Here is a 24,319-nt window from a genome sequence, read left to right on the forward strand (position 1 = left end):
TTCATAGTTCATAACACAAGCTATCTGGTGAAAGAGGTTGCTTTTATTCCTTGAAGAACGTGTTGTTCTTCCTTAGCTTTGGCTCCATTTCCAGACTGAAAAAGAGACACCCCTCCCCCTAATCCAAACAACCTGGGGTACATCAGATTTTGCATAGCATAATGTCCTTAGAAGTCGTGTCTTCAGAAATTCAACTAACATTTAGTTCCTTCTGGGTACAATTTAGGGAAGCAGGGTTTCCCCCGCTCTCCAGCACCGCTCCCCCTGGCAGAGGCCTCACCTCTGACCGGCGCCCCCGCCCGCGGGCGCCCCCTCGGGCGCCCCCTCCCTCCCGTCCTCCCCGACCGGGGGGCCCCCTCCTCCCTCCCCCCTCCCGGTGGGCGCAGCCCGAGCGCCGCCTCAGCCGCCGCGGCCGCGAGTTCGCATTCGAACCTCCCTCTCAAAGCCTGTCCCCGCCCCACAATGCACCGCGGCGGGCAGCCTTTGAAAAAGCGGCGCGGCTCGTTCAAGATGGCGGAGCTCGACCAGTTGCCTGACGAGAGTGAGTAGCACCTCGAAGCGCCCCCTCCCCGCCGGCCGCCTGCCCCCGGGCCGCCCGTCCGGGCCGGGCTGCCGCGCCCTCCGCTGGGCCCGTGGGTGGACTGCCAGCCCTATCGCGGCCCCCAGTCCTCCCCAGGTGTGGCCCGCGTTGCCGCCTTTGTTATGGTGTCTGTGTGTTGGTTTCTGGGGTGGTGTGAGCGCCAGGGCCGGAAACCGAGAGCCCGGGGCCCGGCGGAGCCCGGGAGGCGGCGGCGGCGGCTCCCAGCCCGACGCGGGCCCACGGCCGCTGTGTGAGGAGCGGGCCCGGGCGTGGGGCTGTCCTGGCCTCCTGCACGCCGCCCGGCGCTTTATGTAACTCGCAGGGCCGGGGGCAGGGGGCTGTGGGGTGGGGGGGCTCGGGCCGGGCGAGGTGGCCACAGCCCCTGCCCTGGGCCCCGCCCCTGGGCTTGTCTTGTCAAGGTTCCTGCCTCCACAGGCACTTGTGATCTTCACCCCCACCTCCCCTCGCTGTGACTACCCCTGGAAGTGTTTCCGTGTCAGAGGGCTTGCCCCTTCACCTGGGACCACAGGTGGCTGTGGACCTGTGCATAGAGAGACCGCACTGGCTGCACAGGTATTCAGGTAGCCCCCATCCTCAGACTTTATTCTGTGTGGATGCGGCCTAAGAATCGTGGGGTACCCTTACACAGGGATGTGACCGTCACAGCCTGCACATGCAGTCATCTCCTGAGACCCGGCCCTGTGCACGCCTCACTTAACCATGTTTGCTCGCCCTGCCATCTCAGACGTGTGTGCTCACCCGTGTTCAGTAAGTAAAAGCACCAATTCTGTAGTTCAAGCACAACAGGACTTAATTTTGTAATTTACAGTAGTATATAAAGTATACGAAAAGGCAGATATTTTAGGTACTTATAGAATGGTCCACACTCACTATTCAGTTTATACATAACTCTTGTGTTGTGAGAGTTGTAGTATAACAATAACAAAATGTGCAATAGCTGTTAAATTTGTGCAAGAAGCATATACACACTTTTAAAATGAGAGCTAAACTCAGCCAATTCTGTTTTCTTTGTGGGATCATATATTCTTAATGTGTTATAAAATTAAAAATCCAAGTTTGCAAAACTGGTGAAAAGTTGTATTAAAAGAGTTTGTGTTTTAAATTTGCGCTAGTACTAAGTACTAAGTTACAATAGAATTTCCTTGTTGCTGGAAATGTTCTATTTTTCAGTGTCGAATAAGCTAGCCACCAGCTGCATGTGACTGGAACTCTTCAGATGTGGCTAGAATGACCAAGGAACTGAATTTTAAATTTTGTTTAATTTTCGTTAATTTAAATATCCACATCTGGCTAGTGGCTATTGTATTGGACAGGGTGCAACTGTAGACCATCCATGAAATTTTACTGTTTCTTGTTTGGAGAATACAGTTGATGCTGACTTAATGATGCTCCCAAATAGAAGGGGGGCCACTAAGCACAATGTGCTTGTCATCTGAAAATCCTTGCTATCTTTATTATAAAGATGTTTTATTATCTCTTAGAAGTCACAACCACTAGAGCTCTTACTTTGGTTACTGTAGTCATTCTGTAGAACTGAGGTGTTTTAAGTGGCTTTCTTTTCACTGTCATTTGGAATATTTGCCCATCATCATTAAACAGTTACTGTGCACTTATTTTCGTTCTTTGTAGAGACTTGGGACTCATACTAGGATTCAAATTCCAGCTAAACTCACAAACTATGTAACAGTCACTTATATTTGTGACATCTCTAATACATTGGGATATGTATGCATGCCCATGTGTTTGTGTGATACATGTCTTGTTTAGCTAGACCATAGCTTGTTGATAGCAGGGATTGCCTTACCTCATTTGTCACACAGTGCCACAAATCATGTATACATAAATACTTGATTAATATTGAGAGAGGGTAAGAGGCATTACTAATGAAACTAGAGCAGAGTCTTGATACTAGAAATAGAAATATGTTTCTTTGCCATTTTCAATCAAGGGGGCTAGTAAGTTAACCAATAGCCAGTATAACATTATCAGGAATAAAAGCTACCATTTTTTGAGTGCTTGCTATGAACCAAATACTGTGGAAAGTGTATGATATACACTTGCTCATTAAATCCTCATTTCAACTGAGGTAAGTATTCTTACTAGTTTGATTCTGTATATGAGGAAACTGAGGCTATCTTAACCCAGATCATTCCTCTGAGCTCCTGTTCTTGGCATATCGCCTCTTAGATGCCTCAAAGGCCACTCAAACTCCACAGGTTCAAGATTGACTTTATAATTCCACCCCAGGAAAGAGAGATTTCAGCAGTCCCTCTGTTAATGAATTGCTTCACTGTATATTCAGCTGAAACCTGGGTTATCTTCATACTTCCTCACTTCCCTCTTTTTCATTTCTCATATTTAAGCCTTTGGTAAGTCTTGTAACTTTTACCTTATAAATCTTTCTCAGTTCTACCTACTTCTCACCAGCACCCTAGCCCAAGGTGTCACCATCTCTTCCCTGCACTAATCTCTTCAGCCCACATGGGTCACTACATCCAGCCTACATACAGCCAGAGTGATCCTTTCAAAATCTTTATATGTCATACTGCTGCTTAAAACACTTTAGGACCTACAAGACCCTCTGTGGTCAGCAAGCCTCACCTGTCCAGCTTCATTTTGTACTCTCTTCCTCTCCTTCTGTCCCTCTGAGCTAAGTGGGCTGCTTTGATTCCCTGTACTCACCAGCTTTCCTTTTCGCAGAGCCTTACATGCTGCTCTCTGCCTGGAGTGCTACTTCTCCCCCTCGCTTCCGCTAAACTTCTACTTATCCTTTAGATCCCATTTTATGCTTCTTCAGAGAGCTGTTTTCTGTCCTCCCTCACAAAGATGACATTTTATTAAATCTTCTCATGCCACTGTGTACCTTCTTAGTGGCAGCTGTCACCATTGCGGCCTTATATTTGTTAGTGTAATTGTTGCTTAGCTTTGACTAGAAGCCCTACAGAGAAGGGACCATTTCTGGTTTACTTCATGCTTGTGTGCCCAGTTCCATACATAACACCTGGCTTAACTTCTCTGCCCTTGTTTAATACTGCTCTTCCCTTGCTAGCTCCTCCTCAAGCACAAGGGCCTTTTTTCCTGTTCCTGGAATATTCTAAACATTCTACCTAAGGGCTTTTATAACCTGTTGTTTCTTCTGCCCAGATGCGTTGTTTTGACCTGCTCTCTCATGACTAGTCCTTGACAAGTTACCTCCTCAGAGAAGCCTTCCTTAACCACCCTATAGAAGGTAACTCCCCCACACTGAGATGACCGTGGTGATTTTCCTTACAGCAGCTGCCATGAGTGTGATTATCATTTCATGTACTTGTTTATTGTGTGTCTCTTCCCACTAGAATGTAAACTCTGAGAGCAGAGCCTTTGTCTATCTTTTCCTTCACGTAATCCCATCCAGTAGAATAGTGCTGTGGCAGGCATGCAGTGAATATTTGTTGAATGAATAAATGAACATACCCAGTTAGAGTGGGATTCTAATTTAATCAAATTCACCTGCCTATAAAATCCATGTTCTTAACATAATAGGTTTTTTGATAGATCGAAGTAATAAGAACAGGCAGCATGATAGAAAAACTAGCCATATGCTATATGCATTTTTCTCTAAGCACTTTTACATATATTAACTTCTTTAGTCCCCATTTGACAGATGAAGAATCAGCTCAGGGAAGTTAGGTAACTTGCTAAAGAAAGTGGCAGATCCATAATTCAAACACAGTCTCCATGTATGCTCTGACCACAATGCTGTACTGCCTCTAAAAAAAGAAAAAAGGTTAAAAATGGTAGGTGAGAACCCCCAAGCGATAGTTCCTGCCTTCATGAGCAGGAATGGATATCCTTGCAGCTCACACATCTTTGTCAGATCTCTGCTCAGATACCAACTTTCAGAGAAGATAATCGTGAACACCTTGTAGAAAAATAGTCTTTCCTCCCCAAAGCCCCACTCCACATTCCTCTGCTTTCTTTTTTTTTTCCAGTAGCTCTTATCATCACTTGGTATGTGTATTCGTCTCTCCTCACTAGAATTTAAGTCCATGAGAGTAGAGACTTTGGATATTTTTCGTGCCAGTTTTTCTCAAATGAACCATATTTCTCTTGGTAGCAACATGGGTATGTGCCCTGACTACTAGTGCTGCTTTCCTTCTTCCAGTTGTGTTGTTTGAGGCTTTTTAGCAAGACTTAATGGCATCTCTCCCGACTTCTCCACTGCCTTTGTCCATTAAACTTCAGTTTGCCCTACAGAAGCTGTTAAGGTGTCCTATTAACCATTCCCCACACCTAGGCAAGAGAGTAGGGTGAAAGCAAGAGTGGCCTCAATGTCGATGGGTTGTCTGTTCCATAAGCCTCTTGTACTGCCCTGCAGACGACAGTCAGTTGAGGTTTAGGGATCTGAGATGCATAAAAATGTCATAGCCAGAACTGTCATACTCTATTTGTTGCTTCTCATTTTAAGTCTGTTGTCTGTTTACAGGAGCTGTAAATCATTGCTGCTCTTGTTAAACACCAAGGAGAATTAATCTGTCTTTCTGACTTCTCTGCCTAATTCATGTTGTTCTTTATCTCCAAGATAATTCTTTCTTTTTTTTTTTTTGTATTGTGTGTAATGTCAAAAGGGACTGGCTCCTTAAAGATGCTTACACACATTTTGAACATGCCATTTAAAAATTTGTCTTTTCTCAATGCAGATAAAATGACCAGCCTTTCAAATAACTACTGCCTGATTGGGTTATATTCTTTCAAACACAAATGGGTGTCACAGTAACAGATGAGAAGTAGCTGGTTATAAAATAAGTTAAAAAATGAGGAATGATTAAAAAAACAATAATTTGTAGTGGAAGATAAAAGGTGTTCTAAACAGTTTTTTAAAGGTGAAAGATTTTACTCATGTATAATTCTATGAATAATTTCTATTTTGGAGCATAGAAAGGTTTTTTTTCCCTCTATTAATTTCTTTTTTACTTGAGATAAAATTGACATATAACATTGGATTAGTTTTAGGGGTAAAACATAATGGTTTGATATATGTATATATTGTGAAATAATTATCACAGTAAGTTTAGTTAATACTCATCACCATACATAGTTATAATTTTTTTCTTTTAAGATCTTTTCTTAAGATCTATTCTTTTAGCACTTTTCAGATGTACAATACAGCATTGTAACTACAGTCACTATGCTCTGCATTACATCCCCAAGACTTATTTATCTTATAACTAATAGACTGTAACTTTTGACCACTTTCACCTATTTTCAACACACACACATGAACCTGCATCCCTGTCAAACTACCAGTCTGTTCTCTTTGTCTATAAGTTTGGGTTTTTTGTTTTTTGTTTTTAGATGCCACGTATAAGTGAGAGAGATCATCCTTTGTTATTTTTCAAATGACTTGGAGTTCTTCGCAATACACATATCCAATTCGGAGATTTTCAGTTTAGTGTTCTCCGTCTCTCATAAAAACCTTTCCCTATTTTTCTCCTACTTCCCCTCCGGAGATCCTATCCTTTATTCACACCAGAACCTGTAATGTTTCTCAAAGTGGGCTTGAGGGTTACCTGCAATGGAATCCCCTGAGGACCTTTATTAATCGCACAGATTCTGCGTGTAGAAGGAGCTTCTTGGTTATTCTAGTATACACTAAGGTTTGTGTTTGTCAGCAGACCCCTCGACATTATGCCAGTCCCTCTCGGCTCTTCTAAACCCCTTCTCCAGCTTGTGTCTTCACATGTTGCACATCGCTATGCTCTGGACCTCCAGGGGGCTTATTGCCTGGTACACAACCCCTGGGTCATCTGCACCTCCTTTTTTCCCCAACCTGTTACCACCTCTGATCTTTGCCTCAATAAACAGTCCACATTCTCTTTGCCTTCTCCAACACCAGTGCACTTCTGGGCAAGGATCCCAAATGGCTTCTGTCCTACTCTTCCTCCTTCTTCAGCTTCTGTATTTTTTTATCTTGAAAAGGTCCCAGTTGTCACAAGTCAAGAAGACTCCCAAATTTCGCTCTCCAGTTAATCCTTTCCTAGTCTGTAGCTTGAATTGTCCACTAGTTATTTCTAACTGCTCATCCCACTGTCACTTCAGACTCAGCATTGCTGAAACTAAATGGGTCACTTTTACCCCTAAACCAAGTTCTTTTGCTCTCACTTTGCTTATGAAGTAACACTGATTCCTTTTAATTGCAGGCTCTTCAGCAAAAGCCCTTGTCAGTTTAAAAGGTAAGAATCATAGCATGATTCTTTAGATAGGGCATAAACTAGAAATTTAATTCATTAAATTAATTTGGATATAGTGTTTCTCTTTTCTAAGTTATGCTTCATTATAGCTTTTAAGTATTGGTTTTCACTGCGGGTAATTTTAAATTCATTTGCTGACATAGGAGAATTTGGTCTTTGGTTGTCAAAAATTAAGATATTTTTTTCCCCCTAGAATTATTAATTAAAGAACTTTGTAACTAAACATTCCAGACACAGCTTACTAGATTTAAAGCATTTATTAAAACAGCTGTGCTAAGCTATATTTTTGCATAAGATTTTACTTTTTAAGAATCTTGCCTTCTCAGTAATAATGCAAGTCTCTTGAAGTAAAAAAATGGTAATGCTTTTCTTTTTCTGAGAAAAGTTTAGACGTGTTCCTTGGTCTTGTTATTTCTTTAAGTATATTACTAGAGCAATCCTTTTAATATAGTTGTTTTGAAGTTTTACCTCTTGAACAAATTCTACTCAGTAAGTAAATTTGAAACCAAACTAGATAGTCTCAAAGGTTAATTAGTACTTTTAATTTTTAAGGCTACTGTGTTGTGCTTTGGTTTGGTAATTTTTAGCAAATTAAGTCCTAACTAAGAACAACTATCTTCTCGAATTACCCTAATTTATTTCACTAGCAAGATAACCCACTCCACATCTTGTCTTTTGTACTTCTTAAAATGTATGTCTGAAAAAGTGTTGTATTTTCCCAATATTAAAACCATTTCTCTTTTTAAAAAATATGTACAAGTGATATAAATTTCTAACAGAAAAAAATAAGAAAATTCTGATGAGCAACTGGAAGGAAATAAAAATAACTGTCTTGTATATATATTCAGTTTTCTATGTCTTCCTATATACAAACATACCTTTTTATAAAAATTAAACTCATCCTTACTTATTTTCATAATATGTCTAAATCAATGACTTGATTGAATTTTTTCTGTTTACATACAATGCTGAAGAGATTTCTTTGAATTAAGGAAATAAAACACCACACATTTCATTTTTGGATACCAAGAGTTTCACATATTAAAACAGGAATCATTTAGAATACACTACAAATTAAAAGGACTTTTCTTCCATTTTTTTCTTTGCCCTGCTTTCAATCAGATTGTAATTACAAGATAGTTCTTGGCAAATTAGAATAGAGGTATTATTTAAAACCAAAAAGAAAGAAGCCATACATGATTTAACATAAAAATTTTATACTTTCAAGATGCATTACATTATCAAATTATTTAAAGAGTTTGATGAAAAAATACTGAAGAGATTTTTTTCATTTGTAATAAACCAAAATTATTACAGTCAGTGTATTTTTTTCCATATTGGTTAATATTTCATATATTGTTATTAATAAAAAGGCAATGCTCATAGTATAAAATCCTTTGAGCTAAACTTAAATCTTACTAGTAATAATTATTTATTACAGAGGGAAGCTTATCTAACACATGGAATGAAAAATACAGCTCTTTACAAAAAACACCTGTTTGGAAAGGCAGAAATACAGGCTCTGCTGTGGAGATGGTAAGGAATTAGTTTTTCTTACACTTTAGAAATGATAGCTAAATTGTATTACATTGTCATGTGCAAGTTCTTACAGCAGAGTAAAAATTTTCCAAGGTTTTTCCCCCACTCCAAGCATTTGAGTCTTTAAATGTCATTGAGTGGTGTTTGATCATTCCTACATAAATAGTCTTACCCTGTAATAATCTGGTCATCGTTGTTAAGTAATTGTAGTTTCTTTAAATAGGCAAAAACAAAAAAAAATCCCAACAACCCGAACAACTGTTCTTTTATTAGAATGTAAAAGTTTTACATGGCTCTGATCCCTGCAAAAAGATACATAAATAAGTGGTAAGATAAAAAATCTTGTGTAGGTCAAGGGTATATGCATTTGAGGGGTGGGAGTTAGAGATGAGCACGTAATTGGCATGACTAACGATTTTGGGGGCCTCTGTTCCTCGCTCAGGCAGAAGGTTTTAGGGGTCAGTCATGAAACAACTCTGGGGCTGGGATAGACAGCAGCAGTCACAGTAGCCTGGGCAGCCGGCCAGAGTTCACGTGCAGGACATTCCGCACTCTGTCATTTCTGTCACCATGGTTCTTCCCCCTCTCTGCCCATGTCAGGGGCAGGGAGTGGGGGAAGGGACTTCTCAGAGCTGTGGAGTGTGAAGACTGCGAGCAGGTTTACTTTCAAAAGCCCATACCTCTAGCCTTCACCCCTATGGGATGCTGCCCTCTGCACCTTCCAACGAGGCATAAAGCTTTATCTTGAATAGTGAAAGAACGATTTGAAAAAGGATGTGAGTGCAGTTGGGATATTTTTTTTCTGTTTTTCTTCTCGATTGATGAAGTCTCCGAACCAAGAGTAGTCTGTAAATTTTTTATATTACAAACCTGTAAGCATATAATGTACTTTAGATACTTAAACAAAATTTTAGTTCCACAGGCACTTATCAAATATCTGTTACAGGTATCTCATACTTTTATTTGCAAAAGAAAATTCAGTTGATTTTTGAGAGAAGGAATATAACTTATACATATAGATTTACACTCTAGCATGATCTAGCAGCTTTGTCCCAGCCCAGCCTCTGCAACAGACATCTCATGTTATACACCCAACTGGCATTAATCCAGGTACCAATATGAGAGCAGGAATTTTAGAACCTATTTTCCTATCTTTACCATTCAAAGCTGCCAGGGTACTAACGAGACTTGGGTTCTTGTTTTAATCATCAGCTACATGTTGCGTCTGTAACAAATTGCATAAATATGTATCTTACTACATTCTAAATCTAAGATTATTTGTACTTGATTTTGTTTACTTTGTGTTACCCATACTTTGTCCTTCCATACTGCCGATAATCCAGAGCTAGCTGTATTTTCCAAGTACAGAATTGTATTTTGGAACAAAAATGGGACATGTTCAGCTTTTTCATTAAATAAAATATTTCTCTCATAGCCATCCAGAAATTCAAAACGAAGTCGACTATTTTCTGATGAAGATGATAGACAAATAAATACAAGGTCACCTAAAAGAAACCAGAGGGTTGCGATGGTTCCTCAGGTATGTGTGTGCACAAAGTTTCTTTCATGTGAAAGGAAGTGAGCAACTGCTGGACATAATAAAGTTTTTATCTATTATTCTGTTTCATTTTGAGTAACATTCTTTACTTTAAATCAGCGCTCCAGCCCAGCTCCTATATTAGTTACCTAGAAAAGGACATTATTTTATTGATGGACTTTGAACCAGAATAGAAAGCCAGTCCTCAATTTTACAAATCCACACTTTTCTTATAACCATGAGATAGTGGACATTAAGCAAATGGATTTGGCAATATGGAATCCCTTTGGAGTTTTGCATGGAAATGAGAGGAAAAAGGAGGGAAATATGTTGAAGGCTTTCTGTATCCAACAGAGGAAAATATATAGCATGAAATCATATCTTCTTCTTAATTTTGGCTTTTTTTTTTTTTAACTCAAAGTAGACATATCAGAATCAAAGGGATGAATGAAAATTGGATAAGGAAATACTAATTTCAGGAATAATGTTATTTTCTCCTATCAAATTTATTACTTTTGATAGTTAATCCCTACTTCCCTTTCATTGGTTTTTCCAAAAGTGTTACAAGATTTTTCTAATAGGATGAGTCATAGTAGAGGTGATTTTCTCAATCAAGGATTTGACATCAAATAAAGGCATGGCAAGCAATATGCCCTACCAAGAAAAAAAACCCCAAAAGTCTTACATGCCTTTATGATGTTTTAAAATAGCAAAATATTTTCATGTTCTAGAAAATGAACAAAAATGTATTTTGAACTTTTTTTTAACATCAAGGACAAGTGTACATAAGCGTCTATAATTCAAATTTAAAAATTTAACCCACTTGAAAGTAATACACAATGTACATTAGCTTAATAGGGTGAATGAAGATAGGAAATAGTTAAATTTTAACAACTATTTCTTGTATTGATGATAGTAGAGCTATTATTAGGATAATTTTGGTGATTTAACTCTGTTTAGATTTTAATTGCCAAATCTGGATTTTTTTATTAAAGTTTTTTTTTCCTCCAACATTTATTATGAAAATTTGCTAACATAGAGACTCTGAAACCATCTTGCCCCAACTCTATCCACTCCTCTCTTCCCCAGGCACATCATTCTTTCTAGGTCTATTTTACAAAGGCCTTTCTACTTGCATGCAATGCAGAACAAATGTAAGACAGACATGGCATGAGACTTATTCAATTATGTGAAAAGTTTTTATATCCTCTGAGTTTCCTCTTTTCTAGTCTTAACATGCCTAGTTCTTTCCGTTTTCATTTACATGACTTGGCTTGTTCCTTTACTCTCCTAGTCACATGCTCTGAATTTGTTGCATTCTTTTCCTTGAAAGAGTACTGTCCAGAGCTAAAAAATTATAAGAACCAACTTTTATATTGAGTATTTAGTATGTGTTATATCCTCTTATAAGCACTTCCTATGTATTATTTTGATTTACTCTTGAACAACCCTGAAGAGATAGGTTACTATTTTATTATTTCCCATTTTTCAAATGAGAAAAACATGTTTCAAGATAATGTGCTCAAGATCACAAGGCTAGAAAGTGAAGGCTAATACTAAAATGGCAGGCAGTCTGTCTCCAGAGCCCTGCTTATTTGTTGTTCTAACAGCTTTATTGAGATATAATTCACATATATAATTCATGTACTTGAAGCGTAAAATTCAGTGTTTTAATATGTGTACAGAGTTGTGCAGCCAATTTTAGGACAGTTTCATCACCCCAAGAGAAACTCTGTACCCAGGAGCAGTTACTTTCCATTTTCCATTTATGGAATAAACCCTCTGATGAGTAATTCCTATAAGAGTATTTACATCTGAATTTAAGAAGATGCTACTGGATAATCCATTCATAAAAGTTGTAACAATTTATATTTCCACTAATTTTGAATGTATTTCCCCACGCTCAATAGAGGGATCTTTAATACAGTTTTATGTTTAATGAGCCACTAATATCCTATTTAAAAATCTAGGTCAATAATTCAATTGAAAGAAAAATAGCAGTTTTTCTGATAATAATAGCTTATAAATATTTGGTTATTATGCTAAACGACTCCTGGCATATAAAAAATTTTTTTACATTAAAAAATTAATTTTCTAAGTACAGTGTAGTATCTTGAGTTGGATTCTGGGACAGAAAAAGGATGTTAGTGGAAAAATGAGAAATTTAAGTCTATAGTTAAATTAATAGTATTGTACCAGTGTTAATTTCTTAGTTTTGACAAACCATGGTAATATAAGATGTTAACATTAGGGAAAACTGAGTGAAGGGTGTATTTGGACTTTGCTATCTTTGCAACTTTTCCATAAATCTACAATTTTTCCAAAGGAAAAATTTATAATTTAAAAGAAAAGTTAATTTTGACCTTCTCCTACCCTCCAGATCTACTTCCTTCATTAATTGGTAACCACTGTAATTATTTTGATTGTCCTTTTAGACCTTATTAAAAACATTTTTCTAAAACTTTATATATGTATTTGTAGAAAATGCATGGTATTGCTTAATGTATATAGTTTTTAAATTACATTTATAGTATTTTCACAATCATATATCCTGCATCATTAATTTAGTTTTTCATTCAAAAGTCTGTTTTTGAGATCTGGCCATGCTGAAAGAGATAGATGGATGGGTGGATGGATGGACGGACGGACGGACAGACGGATGGATGGATGGATGGATGGATGGATGGATGGTTGGTTGGATGGATGGATGGATACTGATTGAAATAGATAGGTGATAGATAGATAGATAGGTAGGTAGGTAGATAGATAGATAGATAGATACCGATTGATAGAGAGATAGATAGACAGACAGACAGACAGACAGACAGACAGAAGTGTTTCTGTTACAAACAATGCTGTAGTGAACATCCCAAGCGTATTTGTATAAATTTGCAAGTGCTTTTCTCGGGCAGATGCCTAAAATGTAGAATTGCTGGATCATAGGATATTATGCACATTTAAAATATTTAAGGAGTGCCAAATTATTATCCAATGAAATTGTACTGTTTTTTACTGTCTACAATCAATATATCATAGTGCCTGCTTTTTCCCGAAATCTCGCCAACTCAGTATATATAACCAGACATATAGATTTTTGCTAATCTGAAAATAGCATCTCACTTGTTTTAGTTGGCAGGCATTTCATCTGTGCATTATGTTGAGGTATTTTCCATATATATTTAAAAACCATTTCCTTTGCTGTAAACTATTTGTCTTTTTCTCATTTTCTGTTAAATTATTGTTCATATTCTTACTTGCTTGTAAGAATTTTGTCTAAGGAATATTGGCCCTTGGGCTGTCTATATTGGTTGTAATTTTTTTCAGAGTTGGTACTTTTGACTTAGTTTCTGTATTTTTCCCCATGTGGGATTGAAAAAAAATACTAAAGGTAAAAAATATAGGTATCTTTCCTTTTTACAATTTCTTGAGTTTATGATCAGAAAGACCTTCCCTAATCAAAAAATACAGTCTTAGAATACTTTATTTCATTTTTTAATGTTTAAAATTTCAAACCATCTGGAATTTATTTGGGAGTAAGGAATGAGGTAAGACTGCAACCTAATTTTTTTTTTCCAGAGGACAACTTAGTCAACACTGATTTGAAATGCTGTTTGCACCATAAGCTAAATTATTGTATATTTGGGGTTGTTTTTATTTTCTATCTCTTTATCTCTTACTGTCAATTTTTTTATGTGGTTTATATTGCGTTTTAATGTTTGGTAAAGCATTATTACTTACTCTTTTATTAGCTTCTCCTAAGTATTCTTGCACATTTGTTTTTCTATATTAACTTTAGATTCAACTTGCCTGGGAAAAAGCCTGTTGGGGTTTGCATTTGTGTTGCACTAATACTTTATGTAAATTTATGGGATGTGACATAGGTGTAACATGGAGGCTATCTACTCAAGAACTGGTTGTCATTTCACTTATTGTCTGTAATGTCCCACAGTAGACTTTAAAAACTTTTTTCCGTCTGAGTCTTGCACATTTCTTAAGTGTATTCTCTAGATAATTAATACTTTTGGTCGTGTCATTTTTTTTTTTGGTCTTGTCATTTTTGCTTTCATAAACAGAGTGTTCCTTCTGCTTAATTGTCCAAACAGTTCTCACTTACATACAGAAAAGATAGTGATTTTTTTAAAGATACTGATTTTGTATGTCAACTTTATATTCACCCACTTGTATTAAATTACTATTTTTAATGGTTATAATTGATTTTCTTGAGTTTTCTGGGGCAGTCTGTCACCTGCAAATTGTGGTAGCTTTGTCTACTCCTTTATAATTTTTATCCCTCTTGTCCATTTGGCTAATTTCATCTGAAACTGTGTTAAAAAAAATAGTGGTGATTGTCTACATCTTTGTCATACTCTTTCCTTTAATGAGAATGTTTTTAGTATTTTGACATTGGGTATACTGACTTTTGGATTGGAATGGGGAGAATGTGTTTTACAGGTTAAGAAAGTATCCATCTATTTTTATTTTCTTGCTCAGTCTACTGAGGTTTGTCAATTTTGTTGATCTTTTCAAAGAACTTTTGGTTTCATTGATTTTTCTTTATGTTTTTTCTGTTTTCTATTTCATTTATTTTCAATCTAATCTTTATTCTTTTCTTCCTTCTGCTTGCTTTGAGTTTGCTTTTCTTTTTATAGTTTCCTAAGGTAGAAATATAGGTTATTTATTTGAGATCTCTCTTTTCTAATACAGGCATTTGCCCTAGTAGAATAAATTTCCCTCCAGTCACTGCTTTAGCTGTATCATTTAACTTTTTGGTATATTGCGTATTTTCAGTTGTTTGATGTATTTCTATTCTATGAGGAGTTTTTTAGTGGATATTGTAATTTATCAAATGTCTTTAGCATCAGTGGAGGTCATCATAGGATTTTTATTGTTTGATATTATTAAAAAGGCAGCTTATACTAATAGTTTTCTAACACTGGACCCTCCTTGCAATCTTCACACAAATTCTACTTGATTGTATTAGATTCTTTTGATGTTCTGATGGTGCTTATCATCTGGTAACTTTTTTTTTAATCCTTTAAAAAATTGAAATATAATTGACATATAACATGTAAGCTTCAGGTGCACAACTTAGTGATCCAATATTTGTACATATTGCAGAATGATCAATACAATAAGTCTAGTTAAACATGTGTCACGATATTTAAAAATTTTTTTCCTTGTGATAAGAACTTTTAAAATCTACTCTTGTAGCAACTTTCCAATATGCACTACAGTGTTATTAACTATAGTCACTCTGCTATACATCACATCCCCATGACTTATTTATTATGTAACTGGAAGTTGGTACCCTTGGGACCCCTTCACCCATTTCACCCTCCTCTCCATCTACCTCCTGTGCCATCTGTCAGTCTGTTTCCAGTATCTATGAGTTTGGGTTTGTTTTTGTTTTTGTTTTTGTTTTAGATTCCATGTGTAAGTGAAATCATACACTGTTGTCTTTATCTTATTCACTTAGCATAATGCCCTTAAGGCCTTTCTGTGTCGGCACAAATGGCAAGATTTCCTTATTTTTTATGGCTGAATAATATTCCATTGTATAAATATACTGCATTTTCTTTATCCATTTATCCACTGATGGATACTTAGGTTGCTACTGTGTGTTGGCTATTCTAATAATGCTGCAGTGAACATAGGGCTGCAGATATCTCTTCGAGTTAGTGTTTTCATTTTCTTTGGATACCCAGAAGTAGAATTGCTGGATCATATATGGTAGTTCTATTTTAAATTTTTTTGAGGAAATTCGTCCCATGCTCTTGGATAGGCAGAATTAATATTGTCAAAGTAGCCATCCTGCCTAAAGCACAGTCTACAGATTCAATGCAATCCCTATCAAAATACCAACAGCATTCTTCAACAAACTGGAAGAAATAGTTCTAAAATTCATATGGAACCACAAAGACCCTGAATAGCCAAAGCAATCTTGAAAAGGAAAAACAAAGCAGGGGTGATCTTGCTTCCCAACTTCAAGCTCTACTACAAAGCCACAGTAATCGAGACAATTTGGTACTGCCACAAGAACAGACCCATAGACCAGTAGAACAGAATAGAGAGCCCAGATATTAACCCAAACATATATGGTCAATTAATATACAATAAAGGAGTCATGGATATACAATGGGCAAATGACAGCTTCTTCAACAGCTGGTGTTGGCAAAACTGGACAACTACATGTAAGAGAATGAAACTAGATTATAGCCTAACTCCATACACAAAAATAAACTCAAAGTGGATCAAAGACCTGAATGTAAGTCATGAAACCATAAAACTCTTAGAAGGAAACATAGGCAAAACTCTCTTGGACATAAACATGAGCAACTTTTTCATGAACATACCTCCCCGGCCCAGGGAAACAAAAGCAAAAATGAACAAGAAGGACTATATCAAGCTGAAAAGCTTCTGTACAGCAAAGGACACCATCAGTAGAACAAAAAGGCATCCTATAGTATGGGAGAATATGTTCATAAATGACATATCTGATAAGGGGTTGACATCCAAAATATATAAAGAGCTCACACACCTCAACAAACAAAAAGCAAATAATCCAATTAAAAAATGGGCAGAGGAGCTGAACAAATACTTCTCCAAAGAAGAAATCCAGATGGCCAAGAGGTACATGAAAAGATGCTCCACATCACTAGTCATCAGAGAAATGCAAATTAAAACCACAATGAGATATCACACCAGTAAGGATCGCCACCATCCAAAAGACAGACAACAACGCGAGGTTGTGGAGAAAGGGGAACCCTCCTACACTGCTGGTGGGGATGTAAACTAGTTCAACCATTGTGAAAGCAGCATGGAGGTTCCTCAAAAAACTCAAAATAGAAATACCGTTTGACCCAGGAATTCCACTCCTAGGAATTTACCCTAAGAATGCAAGAGACCAGTTTGAAAAAGACATATGCACCCCTATGTTTATTGCAGCACTATTTACAATAGCCAAGAAATGAAAGCAACCTAAGTGTCCATCAGTAGATGAATGGATAAAGAAGATGTACATAGACACAATGGAATATTATTCAGGCATAAGAAGAAAACAAGTCCTACCATTTGCAACAACATGGATGAAGCTAGAGCATATTATGCTCAGTGAAATAAGCCAGGTGGAGAAAGCCAAGTATCAAATGGTTTCACTCACCTGTGGAGTGTAAGAACAAAGAAAAAACTGAAGGAATAAAACAGCAGCAGACTCACAGAACCCAACAGTGGACTAACAGTTACCAAAGGGAAAGGTACTTGGGAGGATGGGTGGGAAGGGAGGGATAAGGGGAAAAGGGGCATTACGATTAGCACACATATGTAGTGGGGGAGGGGGTATGGGGAAGGCAGTATAGTGTGGAGAAGACAAGTGGTGATTCTATAGCATCTTGCTACGCTGATGGACAGTGACTATAATGGGATATGTGGTGGGGACTTGATAATGGGGGGAGTCTAGTATCCATAATGTTGCTCATGTAATTGTATATTAATGATACCAAAATAAAAAAAATTATGGTATCCCCAACATATAAATATGGGTGAATAATAACTGCAAAAGCAAGGCTGGCCATTGATGTTTCCAGGGATCCACATAATAAATAGGCACAACCAGAAAAAAAAAAATTTTTTTTTTTTGAGGAAATCTCCATGCTGTTTGCCATAAAGGTCCCAATTTACATTCCCACCAATAGTGCATAAGGGTTCCCTTTTCTCCACATCTTCACCACACTTGTTTTTTCTTGCCTTTTTGATAATAACCATTCTAACAGGTGTGAGTTTTTATTTTCATTTCCCTGATGTTTAGTGATGTTGAAGACCTTTTCATGTATCTGTTGGTCATCGGTCTGTCAAATGTTTATCCAGATCCTCTGCCCATTTTTTAATTGGGATTTTGGAATTTTTTTTTTTTTTTTGCTATTGAGTTGTATGAATTCTTTACATATTTTGGATATTAACCCCTTATTAAATATTTGATAACAAATATTTTCTACTATTGGTAGGTTGCCTCTTCATGTTGGTGGTTTCCTTTGCTGTGCAGAACCTTTTTAGTTTGATGACATAAACAAATAATACTTGTTAATTTTTGCTTGTGGTGTCTTTACTTTTGGTGTCAAATTCAAAAAATCATCACCAAGATCAAAGTCTTTGAGCTTATTGCTTGTTTTTTTTTCTAGGAGTTTTATAGTTTCAAGTGTTACATTCAGGTCTTTATTCCATTTTGAGTTAGTTTTTGCTTATGGTGTAAGACAGTGGTCCAGTTTCATCCTTTTGTATGTGGCTGTCCAGTTTTCCCAACACCATTTATTGAAGAGACTATCCTTTACCCATTGTATAGTCTTGGCTCTTTGTCATAAATTAATTGACCATCCATGCATGGGTTTATTTCTGTACCTTCTATTCTGTTCCATTGTTCTATATCTCTCTTTTTATGTCAGTTCCCTACTTTTTTGATTAATATAGCTTTGTAATATAGTTTGAAATCAGGGAGTGTGACACCTCTACTTTTGTTTGTTTTTCTCAGGATTGCTTGGGCTATTGGGAATCTTTTGTTCCACACACATTTTAGGATTGTTTGTTCTATTTCTGTGAAAAACTTCTTAGAAATGACTGATTTTTTTCTGAGGTTTTCTTTTATTATACTTTGGCAGATTTCATATTTGTTAATGCTGTCTTTACAAAAATATTTGGGAAGCTTTTTTTCTTAAGTGATTTTGAAACACTTTAATAGCATTGGAGCTCTCTGGTTTGATACAGAATTCATTGGTGAAACCTGGGCCTAGTACTTGCATTCCCTCTCTGTCTCAATAGTAGCTGAATTCTTACTTATTAGCTTTTTTTGGCCTTAGAACTCTAGGAATATTTCTCACAAGTATCTTCTTGCTGCATACCTGAACTGAAATTGTGCTGCAGTACAACCATGGTGGGCACAAATATTTCATCTCCCTTGTCAGAATACGTTATGAAACTGGAAGCTTTAACTTTGTAAGAAATAATCAGAATGTTTGTTAAATAATAAAAAATCCATGTTGAATATTGTTGAATCCTTTTAGTACTTAACCGTAATCTACCTTTTAATAAATGTATTCAATATTATAGATGTTCATTTTTACTTAATGGGACTGTAATTAATCTCTTTTTTTAATTGTTTAGAAATTTACGGCAACAATGTCAACACCAGATAAGAAAGCCTCACAGAAGATTGGTTTTCGATTACGTAACCTGCTAAAGCTCCCCAAAGCACATAAATGGTGCATATATGAGTGGTTCTACTCAAATATAGACAAGTATGTATTGTGGCTTATTTCGTGAATATTTTTGAAACCAGCAATTTTTTTTCAAATGTTACAAACTATATATAACCTTTTCTGTAGGTTGAATTTTGATTCTTTTTTTTTTCCTGAACTCCTTTTTGTATTCTTCATTCTAGTTTGATCCATGACCATTTCTCATAGTTTTCTTCTCCCCTAGTACCCTTGGAAAAGTTGTTATACATTTTTCTGAAAGGTCAAATGCAAGTACAATTTCTCTGTTGTAATTTACAAAGACTGTGGAATAGAGATATCCTAAAACAAAGCAACATTCTTTGCAATGAATGAGACTTGTTTATAAATCTTGAGATTTTAAATGTGAGTACAGTAATAGAGAAATAATTACTAATGGTAGAAATGATTCAGTAAGATTTTTGGGGGTATAAGCTTTCTATTTGGTGGATAGTATTTATGTTCTTTAGTTATATCTGAACGTTTAAGTAGGACAGAGTAACAGATTTGGGTGAAATCCAATTACTCAATAACAGAACTTTCTGAGGAAAAGTTCCGATTTCCAACCCACCATGATCTAACCTCACCATGCTGGCCACTGGTGCTTTTCTAGCTGCATCCCTTGCTTCCCTTCTCTGCTTTCCAAACTAGTTGCCTCTGAAGCTTGTGACTCTCATGGTTATTTAAGCCCAAGACATCATATGTTGTTGCTAAGACTGGTTAATGGTTTCCCAAACTCATGAATAAAATTGTTTTATTTTTGTCCACAGATTTTTCTGCAGGCTTAGGACAGGGTGTCCCCATGTGATATGAGTTCTTGTGAATTCCTAAGAACCAAACTCACCCACCATAGTTCTCTAGTTTTCTAAAACTGAATTAATCTCAAAGAGGACTCCTTGGTGATGTGATGGACAAAGATTCCTGGCAGCTAATATTGTTTATTCTCACCAGATGTGATGAGTGCTAGGATCGCCTCCCAAAGGATATATTCATATAGGAGATTTTAACAAAACTCAGTGTCTTCTGGACTGTCAAACACAGACGGTATTTCCTGAGTAACTTTTACACATTATTTGTTTAAAAGTGCCAAGAATTTAGTTTAGTTTTAGCACTTAAATTTGCACCTATTTTGTATGTCTTCGGTAGAATGGAAGTTTGGCGGTTTCTGATTAGTATGATGAAAACAGGAATGCATATTTAAAATTTTATATCTCAAGTACCTATTGTATATTAACTATTAAAATACCATTTCTCTTTCACAGACCACTTTTTGAAGGTGACAATGACTTCTGTGTGTGTCTAAAGGAATCTTTTCCTAATTTAAAAACAAGAAAGTTAACAAGAGTAGAGTGGGGAAAAATCAGACGGCTTATGGGAAAACCAAGGAGGTAAAAATAATATTTTTGCTTAAAATAAAATTAATGAATTAGTTTGTAGTAGTATTATTACATTTATTTTTTATCTTCAAAAGGACTAGTAACAAAACAACTTTTTGGATTAATTAATTATATGTTAAATATATTCTGTTAACCAACTTTAATGTAGGGGCTCTTTATACTTACACATCTCATAATTAAATGTATGATTTCATTTTTGTTCAGGTCATGGGCTTCAAACATAATTTTCTTTTATTAGCTATGCCCCACTACGCTCCAAAGCATATTTTAAAATGCACTGAGAAGTATTTAGTGAAGCTGTAAGATTATATGTACATTGTTACTGTCTTTTGTAAAATTCTTTGTCACTTTAAGAGCCTTCCACAATGTATTTTACTTATATAAAAACAGGGTGGGAAGGTACGTGAAATGGGTAAAGGGAGTCAAAAGGTACAAACTTCCAGTTATAAAATAAGTAAGTCATAGTGATGTAATAAGTACCATGGCAACTATAGCTAATAATACTATAAAGCATGTTTGAAAGTCGCTAAGAGAGTAGATCTTAGAAGTTCTCATCACAAGAAAAAATATTTTCTGTGTATAGTGACAGATATTAACTAAATTTATTATGTTGAGCATTTCATAATATATACAAATATCGAATCATTATGTTGTACATCTGAAACTTACATAATGTTATATGTCAGTTATACCTCAATAAAATAAAAGTAGACCTCCTATCTCAAAACAAAAACCAAAAAACAGAAATCAGGTGAATCTTTCCAATATGTCCTTCTGAAAATTACTTTTCATGTGAGATGACTTTTCTTTTTCTAGTGTAACCTAACCCTGCTTTATAACACTTTTGGAAACCTTATATTTTGAGTGAAATTTTGAAATATGTTAGATCATTAGTTCTCATCTTATGTCTGCTGCCTAGTAAAAGCATGCACAAGACTTCATTTTAAATGGTGGGAAAATTCAGGAAAGGCCTAGAAATATAAAGTAACTTGGACAAGTAGAAATGGAATTTTGTTTTAATGATCTCTATAGATAGTGATGAAATGCAAGGAGAACTTTTAATTGAGCTGGTAATACTTATTTTGTCCCTTGTATTGAAAAGCAACCTTGCTGATTTTTTTTTTTTAGTTGAAGTATCATTGATATTCAATCTTATATTGGCTTAAAGTATACAACACAGTGGTTCAACAGTTACCCATATTATTAAATGCTCACCCCCAAAAGTGCAGTTACTATCTGTCAACATAGGAAGATGTTACAGAATCATTGACTATATTTTCCATGCTGCACTTCCACGCCTGTGATCAACTTATATTATGATTGAGAATTTTTGTGCTCCTTTATCACCCTCACTCTCCCCACCCGCCCACCCCAACCCCTCGCACGTGATAACCACCAGTCACTTCTCAGTGTCTGTGAGTCTACTGCTATTTCATTCATTCTGTTTTGCTTTGTTTTTATATTCCACAAATAAGTGAAATCTTATGTTATTTGTCATTTTCTGCCTGGCTTATTTCACTGAGCATAATCTCCTCAAGATCTGTTCATGTTGTTGCAAATGGCAGGGTTTTTTTTTAATGGCTGAATAATATTCCATGGTGTATATATAACACACCTTTTTTATCCATTCATCTATCAATGGACACTTAGGTTGCTTCCAAATCTTGGCTATTGTAAATAATGTAAACATAGGGATGCATATATCTTTTCAAATCAGGGATTTTGTTTTCTTCAGGTAGATTCCTAGAAGTGGAATTACTGGGTCAAATGGTATTTCTATTCTTAGTTTTTGTTTTTGTTTTTGTTTTTGTTTTTTGTAGATAATTATTTTTTATTGAAGGGTAGTTGACACACAGTATTACATTAGTTTCAGGTGTACAACACAGTGATTCAACATTTATATACATGATAATTCTAGCTACCAGCTATCACCATACAAAGTTGTTACAACATTTTGACTATATTCCTTATGCTATACATTACATCCCAGTTACTTATTTATTTTACGATTGGAAGTGTGTATTTTTTTTTTTTTGAGAGGGCATCTCTCATATTTATTGATCAAATGGTTGTTAACAACAATAAAATTCGGTATAGGGGAGTCAATGCTCAATGCACAATCATTAATCCACCCCAAGCCTAATTTTCGTCAGTCTCCAATCTTCTGAAGCATAACGAACAAGTTCTTACATGGAGAACAAATTCTTACATAATGAATAAGTTACATGGTGAACAGTACAAGGGCAGTCATCACAGAAACTTTCGGTTTTGCTCATGCATTATGAACTATAAACAATCAGTTCAAATATAAATATTCATTTGATTTTTATACTTGATTTATATGTGGATACCACATTTCTCTCTTTATTATTATTTTTAATAAAATGCTGAAGTGGTAGGTAGATACAAGATAAAGATAGAAAACATAGTTTAGTGTTGTAAGAGAGCAAATGTAGATGATCAGGTGTGTGCCTGTAGACTATGTGTTAATCCAAGCTAGACAAGGGCAGTAAAACATCCACGGATGCAGAAGATTTCTCTCAGAACAGGGGGGCTGAGGTTCTAGGCCTCACCTCTGTGATCCCCAGTTTCTCACCTGATGGCCCCCCTGCGACTGTGCCTGTCTTAGGTTGTTCCTCCCTTGAGGAATCTTACCTGTCTCTGGCTAACCAGTCATCTTCCGGGGTATTCTTAGATTTTTTGAAGAACCTCCATAATGCTTTCCATGGTGGCTGTACCAATCAGCATTCCCACCAACAGTGTAGGAGTGTTCCCAGCTAATGATGTTTTAGTAATTCCTTCATTAGAAAAATAAAATTAAAATGTGATATCTTAGTGTGTTTCATACTAGTAATTTATGGTCTTTACTAGTAATTTATGGTAATTATGTCAGGCTCTTTTGGGGCTTTTTGCTGGAATTTATGTGTTTGAGTAAATGAAGCATCACTATTTCTAATTATTTTCAATCAGTCATTATTTTATTGATCTGTTAAAATTCTGCAGTTTGTTTTAAAGTGTCATTATAATATTTCTCTTGTTAATTTAACTTCTGTTATCTTGCCTATCATTGCTTAATCTTTGTGTCCTTTACTTAATCAAGGTTAATTAACAGTTACAATGAAATCTTTCTTTTCAATGAAAGTTTGTTGTGTTTCTTTCCTCTGAGGAAATCAAAGTACAATACAAATTATTGACACAACACACTTTTTAAAATACCTTAAAAAAAAAGATAACTAGAAGGGAACTTAACAGGAAACGTGCAAGAAACAAATGAGGAAATGGGAAGACATACATGATCTTTGATAAGAAAATTCAACCTTCTAACATAATCTGTAAATTAAAATCAGTCCCAATAAAAATATTAATAGGCCTTTTTTTTTTAACTAGATGAATAGTTCTAAAATTCACGTTTATGAGAGGAGAAATCAAGCAGAAAGATCCAGGAAAACTGTTAAGAAGCAAAGTAATGAAGAGAGACTCCATTTATCAGATATTAGGATAGATTATAAAAGCAATCATAATTAAAATAGTGTGGTAGTAGTGCATGACTAGAAAGATGAATTTGAAAAGAGAAAGTCCGATAGAATCACAGATGTCTATAGGAATTTAACATATTAACAGTGGTTACATCTGTGTACATGGGTTTTAAGGGGGTTAAATTATTTATTTAATGGATATTGAGATCACTCTGTAGCAATCTAGAGAGGAAAAAAGCTGTCTTACCTTACATAGGAAAATTTTGAAAAGAATCAGAT

The 24,319-nt window shown here is 36.1% G+C and overlaps 1 protein-coding gene across 6 annotated transcripts in view; it reads left to right on the forward strand.

The window, feature by feature from the left end:
- The first annotated feature begins 462 nt into the window (after window positions 1-462).
- The window catches only part of LIN9 (lin-9 DREAM MuvB core complex component), a 74,346-nt gene continuing 50,489 nt past the window's right edge, over window positions 463-24,319 (forward strand). Inside the window, exons 1-7 of one of the 6 annotated variants that reach the window (XM_036903861.2) lie at window positions 492-541; window positions 3,746-3,830; window positions 6,781-6,813; window positions 8,273-8,367; window positions 9,806-9,910; window positions 19,058-19,191; window positions 20,430-20,555. In XM_036903861.2, coding sequence (XP_036759756.1) covers window positions 8,365-8,367; window positions 9,806-9,910; window positions 19,058-19,191; window positions 20,430-20,555 — 368 coding nt within the window. In that variant the 5' untranslated portion in view covers window positions 492-541; window positions 3,746-3,830; window positions 6,781-6,813; window positions 8,273-8,364. Of the gene's footprint in view, window positions 542-584; window positions 677-3,745; window positions 3,831-6,780; window positions 6,814-8,272; window positions 8,368-9,805; window positions 9,911-19,057; window positions 19,192-20,429; window positions 20,556-24,319 lie in introns of those variants that run through there. The other 5 variants (XM_036903768.2, XM_036903986.2, XM_057507799.1 and 2 more) reach the window with 5 other exon arrangements.

Source organism: Manis pentadactyla, chromosome 9, assembly GCF_030020395.1.
Source record: "Manis pentadactyla isolate mManPen7 chromosome 9, mManPen7.hap1, whole genome shotgun sequence".
Taxonomy (NCBI): Eukaryota; Metazoa; Chordata; class Mammalia; order Pholidota; family Manidae; genus Manis; species Manis pentadactyla.